Source organism: Panthera tigris, chromosome E2 (genome assembly GCF_018350195.1).
Source record: "Panthera tigris isolate Pti1 chromosome E2, P.tigris_Pti1_mat1.1, whole genome shotgun sequence".
NCBI classification, from domain to species: Eukaryota; Metazoa; Chordata; class Mammalia; order Carnivora; family Felidae; genus Panthera; species Panthera tigris.
The window spans coordinates 48,747,158-48,762,059 of NC_056674.1; the positions used below are offsets into that span (position 1 = coordinate 48,747,158).

At 42.7% G+C, this 14,902-nt stretch overlaps 1 protein-coding gene across 4 annotated transcripts in view; it reads right to left on the reverse strand.

Annotated features, from left to right (window-relative positions):
• Positions 1-14,902, reverse strand: part of GLG1 (golgi glycoprotein 1) — a 147,695-nt gene that overhangs the window by 8,277 nt on the left and 124,516 nt on the right. For all 4 annotated transcript variants that reach the window (XR_006211929.1, XR_006211930.1, XM_042969590.1 and 1 more), the window contains exons 14-23: positions 14,321-14,383; positions 13,490-13,603; positions 12,360-12,448; positions 11,120-11,237; positions 9,822-9,914; positions 6,118-6,255; positions 3,910-4,033; positions 2,845-2,987; positions 2,553-2,654; positions 1,252-1,359 (exon numbers count right to left, since the gene is read on the reverse strand). Coding sequence is in view for 2 of the 4 variants with exons in the window: in XM_042969590.1 (XP_042825524.1) it covers positions 1,252-1,359; positions 2,553-2,654; positions 2,845-2,987; positions 3,910-4,033; positions 6,118-6,255; positions 9,822-9,914; positions 11,120-11,237; positions 12,360-12,448; positions 13,490-13,603; positions 14,321-14,383 (1,092 nt within the window). In the remaining 2 variants the exon portion in view is untranslated. The remainder of the gene's footprint in view (positions 1-1,251; positions 1,360-2,552; positions 2,655-2,844; positions 2,988-3,909; positions 4,034-6,117; positions 6,256-9,821; positions 9,915-11,119; positions 11,238-12,359; positions 12,449-13,489; positions 13,604-14,320; positions 14,384-14,902) is intronic.

The following is a 14,902-nucleotide window of genomic DNA, read 5'->3' on the forward strand; positions in this document are numbered from 1 at the left end:
TCTTAAGAAAAATGAAAATGTGAAATCTAAAAACCAGAGTTTTGGGGCACCTGGGTGGCTCAGTTGGTTAAGTGTCCAACTTTGGCTCAGGTCATGATCTCACAGCTTGTGAGTTTAAGCCCTGCCTTGGGCTCTGTACTGACAGCTCAGAGCCTGGAGCCTGCTTCAGATTCTGTGTGTGTGTCTCTCTCTCTGCCCCTTCCCTGCTCGCGATCTGTCTCTATCTCTCTCTCAAAAATACATAAACACTAAAAAAATATATTAAAAAAATATAAAAAATAAAACCCAGAGTTTTAAAACTCCCAGGCAAACAAAGAAAAATGTTTGCATAATGTTTCATGTTACCTCCGTTTTCCTCAAAAGATAAAAAAGATTCACAGAGCATAATTTTTACTGCAAGAAAAACTCTTAGTGAGTCTAAAGATGTCCTAAACAAGAGGATCATAACCATGATGGAAGTGACATCAGCTCTGCAGACTTTCCATTTAGACTTGAAAGAACAGGAGGTAACAACAGGCCAAAAGTGCTTTCTTAAATAAAAATTAGTTTGCTCTCAAGAGAAAGACTACAGGCCCTGTAAAGCAACAATAATAAAAACAAGAAAACAAAAAACAAAACTCAAATATTACTCTTCAAAGTTAAATGGGATCATCTGATGACAAACTAGTCCAAGGAAAACATCTGGATTTAGCTTTTAGCCATCTCCCATTATTCCTCAGGCCGTGTGGAATCAGAAACATTTCAGCAGATGAAAATATCTGTGTACAATATTCAGTGACTCAAAAATGACACCACTCAAACACTTTTCAAAAAAAGACAAAGCTTTTTTAAAAAGATCAAATATATTATTTCATTTGCAATTTTCCAAGATAATGTATGCTTAATAGTCATGTTTTGATAACTTCGTTTTTATAAGCTATTTCTGAAATGATTTTTATGAATGCAGTATCTTTACTGATACTATTGGACTTGACATTTTGCTTTCAGTTCTGCACTCACAGGGCCTTAAACCATGGCCTGGTCATGGGGATCAGACATGGTCATGAATAATCAGTACATGTGGAAGGATATTTCAGTTATAGGTGATTAATTGTCAAGAATCTAGTGAAAGTTTCGTAAGAGGGAAGAAACGTATAATCCCGGGAAGGAAGGTTTAGATGTTCTTGCTAAGATATGCAGACTACAGCATCAGAAGGGAAGAATAAGTTTTGTGAAAAGCAGGCAGGGAAACAAGGCCATTGGCGGTATTACCTTTTTACATGCGTCCGTTTTGATTTTGAGCAGGTTAACTTTGAGGCACTCTTCTACTTGACCTGTCTGCTCTTGGGCAGCTGCTTCCTCAGCACACAGATTGGAGATCTGTTCCAGAGACACACAAAACACATCTCTGCTGTCACCAGAAACCCTGTCTCTGAAACCTGCAGGTTTGGTGACCCTCCCATATGGTCTGGATGTCTCCTCAGTCTCCTAGTGGACTTCACGCCCCGCCCCCTGTCCTGGATGAGATGCTGGGCTCCATTCACTGTCACAAAGACCGGCACAAAGAGTCAAAAACCAGTCAGTATACTGACGTTTATGCTGTCAACCCTGACATTTGAGTCAGAGTGTCCCAGGACTGGTCACAAAGAAGGCTACTCCTTGATTCCACAGGAGGAAGGTTACATAGCCAAGTGAAATACTAAAAGCAAATGGCTGACATTTATAAAGGTTCAGAGTCAACCTCAACTCACAGCTTGGCAACACACACACACACACACACACACACACACACACACACACACACACAGAGGTTCTAAAACACAGTCCACACCAAAGATTAAAAACTTAAGTCTTCCTTGGGAGCTGTGAGTGAGCATCTTTAAAAAATCTTCAGCTATGAACCCCTAAAACTGACATATGTCGAACACAGTTCTCCACATGGGCTTTTCTAGCTAGGAAGTCAAAGTCCAAAGACAGGCATTTCTTTAGCGCTATTATAGGAGCACTTTCTCCCCCCGCCCCCCACGCTTTTTTAACATTTATTTTTTTTTTTTTTTGAGAGAGAGAGAGAGAGAGAGAGCATGCACTCAAGTGGGGGAGGAACAGAGACAGAGGGAGACACAGAATCTGAAGCAGGCTCCAGGCTGTAAACTGTCAGTACAGAGCCCAATGTGGGGCTCAAACCCATGAACTATGAGATCATGAGCTGAGCTGAAGTCGGACACTTAACCAACTAAGCCACCCAGGCACCCCAGGAGCACTTTCTCTTTCTGGCAAGTCTTGGGGAATTCTAGGTTGAGCATCAGAATAAGGAGAAGGAAGAACTATATGGAGACAGATATAGTAAAAGAACACTCTACTACAACAGAGAAATATAGAACCAATACTCTATAGTGATAGGATGAATGTCAAGTCTAATTCAGTGTCACAGGGAACCAGAAACTCAAACAATGAAAAGTCCAGAAGATGGGCCCTGGATTCAGAGCTAAAGGGAAAGACGGTACAGAACTTTTCTTCAATAAACACTTCTCTCACCAGCTCTGTTCACAACCAGCTTCAGACCCAAATCCTACCTCATCTGAGCAGTGTAGCTGGAGCTGAGGATCTAGTCGGTAATCCAGAGCAGACTCCTGGATAATAATCCGGATCTGGTCTTCACAGTCCGAAGAGAGCCGCTACATGTGACAAAAGGAGAGTTCATCAGCCTATTAGACAGCTTCAGCTTTTTATTTGGTCCCTGGTTTGGGAAGGTACGAAAAAGGTCTTGGGAAAGTAGGAGTAAGCTAGGGGCTTCCACAGAAAAACCTGCCAGGAGTAGAGGGGCCTCTATAAACACACCTCTGCAGAGAGCCCAGGACTGTTTACCTGGTCAGCATATCTGAGCTTGAGGCACGAGATGACTTGGCCTTCCAGTTCCGAATCATCCTTGGCCTTAGTCAGGATACCATGGCAGAATTTAGGAATGTCAGCTTTACAGGCTTTCCTTAGCACAGGGTTTAAGCGGTAATCTAGAGTGGAAAGTTGTCAGTATGTGATAAAATATTCCACCTGGATTCAAAAATATTCAAGATCTACCTTTCAAAAGGGTACATATTACATCAATGACCACAAATAAACTATTGATTTGTTTATTTGCTAAACATTTACCGAGCATTCATTACACTGTTTTTATTTTTTAAATTAAAAAAATTTTTTTCTGGGTGCATGTTTTTATTTTTTATTTTGGGGGGGGAGAGGAAGAGGGGGGAATATTTTAAGCAGGCTCCACGTGGGCTCAAGCGTGGAGCACAACACAGGGCTCAATCCTAAGACCCTGGGATCATGACCTGAGCTGAAATCAAGAGGTGGATGCTCAACCTACTGAGCCACCCAAGAGTCCTGACTACACTGCTTTTAATCAGCAATATAATTAAATGAAAGGGTAGATGTGGACACAGAGACTCCAGGAATTCTACCTTGCAGCACGTCTGTGGGGTCTGCTGGTACCAGTATTCTTTAGTAGTTCTCAAAAAAATCACTCAGCCATCACCAACCTTCCCCATAACAGATGTTCTGGAAAACACTGAGAATACTGGACTCATCTTGCCCACTATGTTATAAGGTCTTGCAACTCAGAGCTGAAATTTCTCTGTTCTAAAAAACATTACCCATATATTCTCCAGCCACGTGCATGAAGTTTTGTTAAATCTCTAGACTTTTCAAAGAACTCCAGCCTTGACTTCCTCTGTCTCCTCTTTCCTATGACTTTCATTCTGTTCTGCCAAATACTCTTTGAAGGAAGAATATGTTATTTTCCTTACTAGATCCAGACTCTTCCCTTGAAATCCACAGGCAACAAAATATCTGTAGTTTAATTACATAGATATATGTCGACTCAGCTCCATTTAAGCCACATTCAATGGAACCAGGAAAGCCAAGCCATGATGTTACCTGTGTTCTGAGTGATCTGGCGCTTGGTTATCATCTGTTTGCATTTGGGATCCATCAATTCACTGTTCTTATTTTGCTTCAAGCACTGCAACATGGTTTTGGAATCTGCCTCTGGACAGAACCTCTGCAAGAAACAAAGATTTACAAACGTAGTTATCCAAATATGGCAATGAACATCATCTGCATCACCCTTCCACCTACTGGTGAGCTAATGACAAAATCAGCTTGAAGATATCACTTGGTACAAGAGAAACAGCTAAGCCTGAATAAACACCCAGACTCCACTTCTCCTTTTATTGAGTCTCTACTATATCTCTCACATTTCTTCCTACTACCCTCACTGTTTCCTATTTTGCACAGGATTGATTCTGTACCTGCATGGCTATGTTATATTACATGGCATCTCATGATCTTAAACACTGTTTAAGTAAAAACATAACATTGTACCAGGTGGCCAGGTAGCCCTCAAGCCATATCCACCCAATCCCAATGGGAAATTTAAAAATTACCCACTGAACAATGTGAACAGGAATGTGGGTTAAGGACCTGTCTAGTTCATCTTTGAACTATGGGGGCTATAATGCTACCAAACGGTGTGGGGCTAGTCCCTGTACACTTGTTACTGTCCTTGAAGTCAGAGATCCATTTTGGACTAACAATAAATTCTACCTCTATCTGCTAATCAACAGTGTATCTGCTAATTACAGCCTACGGATATCTTAATATAAGTTGATGACTGATTTTTACAAAAGTCATCAAAATCTTACAAAATTCCCTCAGATCAGAGCCTGGCATTTCAGCTTTTACACAGGACTCAAATCTACCAGGGTCAACTAAAGACATTACTAACTTTCACAATTCTATTTGGTATCTGAAAGAGTGAAAAGCAGCATTTTATTTTATTTTATTTTATTTTATTTATTTACTTATTTTTTATTTTTTAATTTAATTTTTAAAAATTTACATCCAATTTAGTTAGCATATAGTGGAACAATGATTCAGGGGTGGATTCTTTAGTGCCCCTTACCCATTTAGCCCATCCCCCTTCCCACAACCCATCGAGCAACCCTCAGTTTGTTCTCCATATTTATGAGTCTCTTCTGTTTTGTCCCCCTCCCTGTTTTTATATTATTTTTGTTTCCCTTCCCTTATGTTCATCTGTTTTGTCTGTTAAAGTCCTCATATGAGTGAAATCATATGGTATTTGTCTTTCTCTGACTAATTTCACTTAGCATAATACCCTCCAGTTCCATCCACATAGTTGCAAATGGCAAGATGTCATTCTTTTTGATTGCCGAGTAACACTCCATTGTATATATATACACCACATCTTCTTTATCCATTCATCCATGGATGGACATTTGGGCTCTTTCCATACTTTGGCTACTGTGGACAGTGCTGCTATAAACATGGGGGTGCATGTGTCCCTTTGAAACAGCACACCTGTATCCCTTGGATAAATACCTAGTTTTGCAATTGCTGGGTCGTAGGGTAGTTCTATTTTTAGTTTTTTGAGGAACCTCCATACTGTTTTCCAGAGTGGACCAGCATTTTATTTTAAAAGTAGTATTTTATTTTTTAAGTAACATTTTATTTTAATAAAGCATTTGCTTTTATTTTATCTTAAGTGTATTAGAACCTTAAATTTAAATCTCTTTATACATGTGGATACGACAAGGAACTGGCATTTAGGTTCTCAAGTTAGCCTGTTACAGAGAACGTTCACTGGAGAAGTATACGAAACAAAAGAACATATAAAATAGAAAAGCCTTTTGACTGTGGTAGGTGGATGATCAAGACATTTGGTGGTGACTTTCTCAACATACTACCACTAACTGCCCTCAAAATCAATCATATATTTACTGGGTATCTATTTACTTGTGCCTTAGGTCAAAGTGAGGTCAGTTAGCTTAGCTCAATGGTTGTCAAACTTGAGCGTGCATCAGAATCAACTGGAAGGCTTGTTAAAGCTATTAGCTCTGCTCCCAGAGTTTCTGATTCAGTAGGCAGAGGGTGGGGCCCAAGCATTTGTAAGTTTCCAGGGGCTGATGATGCAGTTGAGCTAGGGACCACACCACGAGAACCAATGTCTCCTCTGTATAAAACAGGTTGAGTGGAAAGATTATAAAATTTGCTCCAAAGTTTAAAGAAGCTTATGTTGTTATTTTTATTTACCCTGTACTTAGCCCCTGGTTTGGGATCCCTTACCTTTATCATCTGCTTGCAGACTCTCATGAGTGTATAGTCTAGTTCTGGGTCCATCATCTCTGTCTCCTGTAGCTTAAAAACTTTCTGGTGGCAACGAGTACTTAGCTGCTTCTTGTTTTCTTTCAGGCATTCAATAATCTAGGGCATAAGAATTATGGTCAAGTTAAGGGATGTATCAGGGATTGATAATCTATATGTTCTCACTACAGCATTCAGTTCTTAGTGCATCCCCTCTCTTTCATTCCATTCCTAATTCCAAGGTAAGAGGAGTCAGAATTTCCTCACCAAGGAGAATTATGCTTACAGATTTGCAGCTTTAGGTCTAACAGTGAACCAGACTGTATAAAAATAATGGATGAGTTGAGCAGGCTGCACTGGAGGCTAAAGGGAAGGAATCCCCCTCAAAACTCTTGGTTTTTCCTGTCCTCTAGCTCTTCTTTGTCAAGACTCCTTTTGGAGCACACATTAGGCACTCTGCTTTTCTAGGGAGCAGTATCCCTGACTAGTCAGTAGGCACAAGCTAGGAGGTTCAGTTCCACTCACCATTTACCCCATGAGAATAGAGCATTAGATGCCAGGTATGAATGAGGCCCAGTTGCTACCCCTGATAAATACGCAGTCTCACAGGGCAAACTTTTATAAACAACTACAATAAACAAATCAAAAAATAATAAATAAAACAATGGGTGACTCAGTCGGTTAAGCATCTGACTCTGGATTTCAGCTCAGGTCATGACCTCATGGTTCGTGGGATCAAGCCCTGTGTCAGGCTGTGTGCTGACACTGCAAAGCCTGCTTGGGATTCTCTTCCTCTCTTTCTTCCCCTCCACCCTCCCCTGTGTTTCTCTCAAAAAATAAACAAATATCTAAGAAAAAAAAAAAGACGAGGGGTGCCTGGGTGGTTCAGTTCATTGGACATCTGGCTTCGGCTCTGGTCATGGTCTCACAGTGCGTGAGTTCAAGCCCTGTGTTGGGCTCTGTGCTGACAGCTCAGAGACTGGAGCCTGCTTTGGATTCTGTATCTCCCTCTCTCTCTGACCCTCCCATCGCTTGCACTCTGTCTCTCGCTCTCTCAAAAACAGACTTAAAAAAAAAAAGATGAGGGGCGCCTGGGTGGCTCAGTCGGTTAAGCGTCCGACTTCAGCTCAGGTCACGATCTCGCGCTCCGTGAGTTCAAGCCCCGCGTCGGGCTCTGTGCTGACAGCTCAGAGCCTGGAGCCTGCTTCGGATTCTGTGTCTCCCTCTCTCTCTGCCCCGCCCCCGTTCATGCTCTGTCTCTCTCTGTCTCAAAAATAAATAAACGTTAAAAAAAAAAAAAAAAAAAAAAAAACCTTAAAAAAAAAAAAAAAAAGATGAGCGGGTTAACATAAAAGCATAAAGTGCCATATGATGGATTTTAAGATAGTGAATTGAGTATAAATCTCCCCTTCCTTACACCAACCTTTTAGATATTATTAAAAAAAAAATGAGGGGCACCTGGGTGGCTCAGTTCGTTAAGCCTCGACTTCGGCTCAGGTCACAATCTCAGGGTTTATGAATTTGAGCCCCACGTCAGGCTCTGCTCTGATAGCTCAGAGCCTGGAGCCTGCTTCGGATTCTGGGTCTCCCTCTCTCTCTCCCCATCCCCTGCTCACACTGTGTCTCTCTCTCTCTCTCTCAAAAATAAATAAACATTAAAAAATTTTTTTAAAAAATGAAATAAATGATAAAGAAGGGAAGCAGATAGGAATCTGCAGGAACTAGAGCTGTAGCATAAAGTCATGAGACTTCTATGAAATCCTCAAGGGACAACCAAGAATCACCAAATAACTGAGAGGAAAAAGTAAGAGAACAATTAAAAAAATATATTTAATGTCCTCAGAACAATACAGAAAGAAATGGTAAACCAGAATCAAGAACAGATGGTTATGAGAGGAACCAGTAACAGATTCTGGAAACAAAAAATAAAACTCCCAACTGGGAGTCTCTCTAAAAACAGAATGGACACAGCTTAAGAATACATCTTTAAGCTGGGAGATAGACCTGAGGAATTACCTCAATGCAGTACAAATAACAAAGAAATGGCAAGTATGAAAGAAAAAGTGAAGAGACATGGAGGACAGATTCAGATGTTCCAACTGTCTAATATGAGTTCTAGAAGGAAGTAAAAGCAAGGCAGTATTTGGAAGAAAACAATAATTGAGAATTTCCCCAAATTGAGAAAAACATGAATTCTGAGACTGAAAGAGCCAACTAAGATAAAGAAATAAAAAAAAAAACAAACCCATCCCTGATTACATGCCAGCGGAATTATGGATCATTAAAGATAAAGAGAAAATTCAGAGTAGATGATCTGCACAGACACGAGAGTGAGATAGACATCAGCAATAGCAGATACAAGATGATAATGAAGCCACTATCTCAAAGGCTAAAGCACCAGTGTGGTGCTTTCAGGGCAATTCCCTGAACTAGAAAACGTAGCTGAGTCACTAGAAGAACATTATAAGAAAAAAAAAAAATCACTTCTTTGTACTTCATTCCTGACTAATACTAATTCAGGACAGGGCCCAGTTCTGTGCGTTAAAGAAACAAGATTTCCCAGGTGATTCCTATGTGACTTCCAGTTAAGAACTTTTGTGCAACAGGCACAGAGTAAGGGAATAATCAATTCTGGAGGTACACGGTGTTAGAAAAACTACAGAGAGGAGGAGACATTTGAAGGATTGTGAAGAGCTTCTTAGCAAGGTGGAGAAGGACAAGCTAACCTGAAAGAGGGAAGAGAATGAACAGGAGAACATGAGGAATGCAGGTAAGGAACTTCCTTTGGGAAAGTCTGGTAAAGCTTAGGAGGGGATGACTAGGCTGGACAGAATGTGACGAGGCTCATTCCACCAGCAAAGAATTCACGGCTAAAATGTTAACTTCACATTTTCTTTTTTTTTTTTTTTTTTTTAAGTTTATTTATTTATTATGAAAGAAAGGGCAGGGAGAGATTGGTGGGGGGGGGGGGGGTACAGACAGGGAGAGAGAGAATCCCAAGCAGGCTCTGTGCTGTCAGTGTGGAGCCTGATGTGGGACTTAAACGCATGAACTGTGAGATCATGACCTTAGCCAAAACCAAGAGCCAGACATTTAACCGAGTGAGCCACTCAGGCGCCCCCCCCTCTTTTTTTTTTTACTTAAAGTGTATTTTGAGGGGTGCCTGGGTGGCTCAGTCAGTTGAACGTCCAACTTTGACTCAGGTCATGATCTCACACTCATGTGTTCGAGCCCCACATCGGGCTCTGTGTTGACAATGCAGAGCCTGGAGCCTGCTTCAGATTCTGTGTCTCCCTCTCTCGCTGCCCCTCCCCCCTTGCACTCTGTCTCTCAATCTCTCTCTAAATAAATAAACATAACAATAAAAAATTTTTTCAAGTGTATTTTGAGAGAGTGAGAGAGAAAGAGCACAAGCGCACAAGTTGGGGAGGGACAAAGAGAAAGAGAGAAAAAGAGAGAGAGAGAGAGAGAGAGAGAGGGAGGGAGGGAGGGAGGGGGAGGGAGAAAGAGAATCCCAAGCAGGCTTCTCACAGCCAGCAGAGAGCAAAATGTGGGGCTCAAACTCATGAACCATGAGATCATGACCTAAGCTGCAATAAAAAGTCAGACACTTAACCGACTGAGCCACTTAGGTGTCCCAAAATGTTACCTTCACAGTTTCACAATTAAAAAATATAAACAGTTACCTGAGCATTGCCATACTGCACAGTGGAACAGTAGTTCTTGATGTCACTCTTGCAAGCTTCATACAGATCTGGTTCCAGACGGATGTCCTCTGTCTGTATAGGAGGGGGCCAGCATGGAAAAGTGAGGTTACTCGAAACTGGAGATGTCAAATGTTTTACATATTCATGTACTGACCAGATCTTGTCTAGTGACCACAACCTTTACACAGCAAAATTGGAGCAGTGGGGCCACCGCAGTAAAAGGAGAGCTGGCATTTAGTTTCAATTCTGCACTAACTAGCTAGATGGCCTTGGACTTTTTTTGCAAAACAAAATGCTGCCACCTACCCGGCCCCTTCGCAGGACTGCTGTGAAATGAAGTAAGATAATATGATGTGGAAACCACTTCAGGAAATTAAAGCATTATATCAATGTAGGGTTCTACTTTTATTATTGTTTTATTGAAAGAGCGAGGTCCAACGCTAGGGACCCAAAGTCTCAATTACACTAGGATATCGAGGAGAGCTCCACTTAACACATAATTACCACTGCATCACTCCCACCCTACGTGAAAATCTGGTAACGTAACTTTTGCAATATCACTGGTGTTTGGTGTTCATTACTAGTTTTTAGTTTTTATTTAGACTGAAGTGAAATAAGTAGAATTCACAATACAGAATATACTAAACATTTTTAGCTGTTTAGCTTAACCTCAAAAGTAACGTAAGTTTCCCCTTAGAGCGCACGCTGCATTTGACCTGCCAGTAACTGTTGTACCTCGTGATCTGTAAGCTCTTCAGGGCATGGCATTCCCCTGGAGACTGTTGTTGGTCAGGGAGTGGGCACAGATCTCCAGCTGACACGAGCAAATTGAGGGGAGGATCTGGCTACAGGCTGTGGGGGAGGGAGGAGGTCTCTCCTGTTCTACTTTCCTGCTGGAGACGACGTGGAGCAGGAGGCCAGAGCCGCTGCAGGTAGCCACGGTGAGGGGAAGCAGCCTTACCATGAAGCTGGTGCCATGAACAGCAAAGCAAACAGGGAGAGACCCTTGATCCTTGAGGGCATTACTGATGCACGGACTGTATCATGTGCTTACAGCTTGTCCTATAGTGAGCTTCCAGTTACATGCGGTAAAAGTACTTCATCGGTTAGGAAAAGTGCAGCAAGAAGCTGTCACATGGTAAGATCTGAGCACAAGGCTCCAAGTCTTAACAATCATAACAATGGCTAAAACCTTTCAATTTGCCCTCACCCTTCACCCAACTTTCCAGACCCGCCTCTGTGTTTCTGGGACCGGAGGCTGTGCTACGAGGCATTACCATCTCTAGCTCCTCCACCCGCAGCTGCTTGCGGCACTTCAGGGACACCCTGTGTTCCTTGGCTTCCTGTAGAGTGTCATTGCGCACGGTGGTGCTCAGACAGATCACCACGTCCACCCTGCCAAGGAAAGGAGAAGGCTGAGACTGGCTGGAGCCACATGAGGGCAGAGAGCCAGGGGCTGAGCTGGGGCAGGGGCCACATCAACACTCCAGAACGCATGACCCTCTTTACCACGTTTTTGAATGCTTTTTCTAGAAGTCTCATTGTGTTAAAAGCACTAAAAGCAGTAACCTGACTCTCTAGGTCACAAATGACTGAAGGCGCACTACAATCCTGACAGGTAGGGAGGCCACAGAGGGGGACGTAAGGACGGTTCAATGCTTGTTTTGCTAAAAACACGCGACCAGAGAGGAATGCTGCTCTTAACTCTAGACTGTGTCTTTCTTTGATGAGCTGTGAAATTCATTCTTGAGAGGTACAGAACCTTGAGCAAAATGGGAACTTGATTTATATGAGGCAGAGAGATGTGTTCTAGAAACATGCCTTTGCAAAGAGTAAGATGGAAGAATTCAGGCAGCCATGCTGTAAAAGCCCATCACTGTCTTCACTGAGACCTAATTCTTTTTTTTTTTTTAATGTTTATTTTTGAGAGAGAGCCAGGGTGAGCAGGGGAGGAGCAGAGAAAGAGAGTGAGAATCCCAAGTAGGCACCGCACTGTCCACGCAGAGCCCGATGCGGGGCTTGATCTCATTAACTGTGAGATCATAACCTGAGCCAAAATCAAAAGTGGGACGCCTAACCGACTGAGCCACCCAGGCACCCTGAGACTGAATTCATAAATGAATAAAGTTTTTGTTTCCAAACTAGACCTCTAACTCAGTAAAAGCCCCTGCTGCTCTCCCAAAGAGTTAACATAATGGAATGATGTTGGGAGGCAGTTAACCTCTTATTCATACTATAACTGGCTTCTCTAAGTAACAATCTAAATCTGCCTCTTCTGTCAGACAGCCTGAACCTGGGAACATTAAAATCGCCCCTTTAGCCTCCAGGCTCTCTGTGTCAGAACCACCACCGTCCCCTGTGGCTGCAGGCAGCCACGAAGATCACGTGGCCACACAGCCCAAGTGCATGGCCATACTACCAAGGGAGTGTGGAGGCCTCCAAGGCTAACCCTACCAGTACACAGGACATTTGTCCAGAGTTTACGGAAGCAGAATTAATCAATTAAACGTTACATACTTCTTTTTTATGTTGGGACAAAGTTTCAACACATCCTCCTTGCAGGCCATTTTAAACTTGTAAGAAAACCGAAAATCCTTCATCTGCACCTGAAAAAGATGATGAGAAAGAAAATCAGCAGCTCTGTGGCAAGTTCCGATTGGCAGTGCTGGCTGACTGCACAGAGACTGCAGAAGCCTGCCTTCCATGCCCTGTGAAACTTGCCCTCCATCTCGGACTTCGTGACCTGCCAACCTCCCCATTATTCCCTCTGCTAAGGGCACCCTGGCGTCCCTGCCATTCCAATCATGCTGCTCCCTCTGCCACGAAGCTCTTCTCCCAGATCCTCCCTGGTCCGTGCATCACCTCCTCAGCATTTCTACTCAAACATCTCCTTCTCAAGTCCCCTTTCTCCTTCATCCTCTAGCCCTTATGCAGCTCTAGCCCACCTGAGATTCTGTACTTATTTATAAACGTGTTTTGTGTCTTTCTCTTACTAGAACACAGAACAGACAAGGGCAGGGTTTGTTGCCCACTGTCTCCAGTACCCACACTCCAGAGGCCCTCAATATCATTTGGTAAAGGCAGCCATGTGGTCCATAGGCCCTGGGAAGAGATCAATTTTATACAGATGACAGATTCCATCCTCCCGGGAAGGAAGTGCTTGCTTTACCAGAAACACTTTCTTTAGACACGTGTAACTGTGAAAAGTACAGTTTAACCTTATGTGGATGCCAGACCTGGGTAGTATGATTTAGAAGAAAAAAAAAGGCTTAAGAGTTCAGTACACTGATAGACATTTGGGCTGCTGCACTGAACAATGACAAAACAGCAGATCCCACTCATACTTGCTGTGCAAGCAAAGGTTAACGTATCTTACGAAAAGCAAACAATGCGACTCATCTCTATTCCTGCTGGACCGCCTGTTCCCTAAGGGTACAGACTCCATCTTTATTTAGCACTGCATTCCTAGAGCCTACCATCGTGCCTGGCCATAGTGGAAAAGACCGTATTTTTTGAGAACCAGAGAGGACATATATTTGGAAAAAAAAGATTTCTCACAGAAGAGGTGCCCTGATGCTCTGGAAGAGAAAGGAATTCAGAGCCATCCAAGCAGCCAAGACGGTCAGGATTTGCCTGGTGTTACTCACCAGCTGGAAGTGGGTAACTCCAATGGCGCACTTCTCATTCATATCCTTCTGGTGTTTGTTCTGAATCAGACACTCCATCAGGTCCCCAGAGTCTATCTGGTTATCTGCCACATCCTGGGGAAGGCAGTGCACATTTACATTTCATTTCCAACAATTAGTGAACAAATCGTGCACCCTAGTTCATAGAAAAATGGAAAACGAGACTGATTCTAGAGCCTTCACCAACAAGATACCTCATAAATTATACCAAAATAAGCCTGCGAAATTACAAGGGATGTTTATCAGTATTTATCAGTATTGGCACAGCAAGCTGCCCTGCATGAAGCTCCGACAAGAACATGTACTGTGCAGGGTTTTTACTCCTTCCCCTACAGGACGCCAGCAGCTGACTTTCAGCATCACACTCAACATTGCCTCCTGGTTCCTGCATGGTTTCACCCCTGTAATTTAGCTAGTTCAAAATAACAGAATTAATTTAATTTACAAGAAGAGAGTCGGGAGGTGCAGCTACTATTAATGCTAACAAACCCCAGGCTGATGTATTGGCGGCAACACAGCTATGCTCAGGAGGGCCTCCCCCTGCCCCCTGTAAAGGGCATCTCCACAACTGCCACTAACCACATACCAGGTCATCTACCAATGATAATCAAATAAGGTTTCTGAGGATGGTGGCACCCGTCTCTTGATTTTGTTTACATTTTTCACTTTAATTTGTCAATCTGATGATCACTCAGGAGTAATGTATGCCGAAGACAAGGAGGTTAGTGCAACACACAAAGTCCACTGGGACTTTGGTTTTGTTTTGAATCCATTTCTCCAGACATTACTTACGTGGCAGAAGTTCTGAATTATGGGCTCACAGGCTCTCATCAGTAAGGCTTCGATCTGAATATCCTGTAGGAGATTAAACATATGAATAATTCTGCTTTAGAAAGAGCCAATAGTTTAGGAAGCGGGGCAAGTGTGTGTTTCTGAGTCAGTAGCAACTGATGGGCATTTGCCATCGCCATAATCTAAGGTGTCCATCTGGAAGCTAGTCTGGTCTTTAGGTTAGACAGCCACAGCACAGAGAGAATTGCTCCTTCATTATATTCTGAAAGGCAAGGTTTTCTAGAGGCAGATACCCCTTGGGCCTGAGCAAAAGATAAGGCAGAATTAAGAACAGTACAGAAAATAAAACATTTAACAGTAATCCTAGTGTTTAGCCTTTGGAGTTTTTCCAAATGGCTAAGCAGTTCAAAATGAAAATGCGGGTAACTGACATCTGTCTTTAGCTAATAAGCTCCTAAAACAGACGACAAACCACTGCCTCTGGGGAACATACACAAATGCCTTTAAGCAGACAGCAACCTCTGTGCAGCACTAGCTGCTGAAATAATATCTTCCTTTAAAGAGTGACACACCCCAGAATGT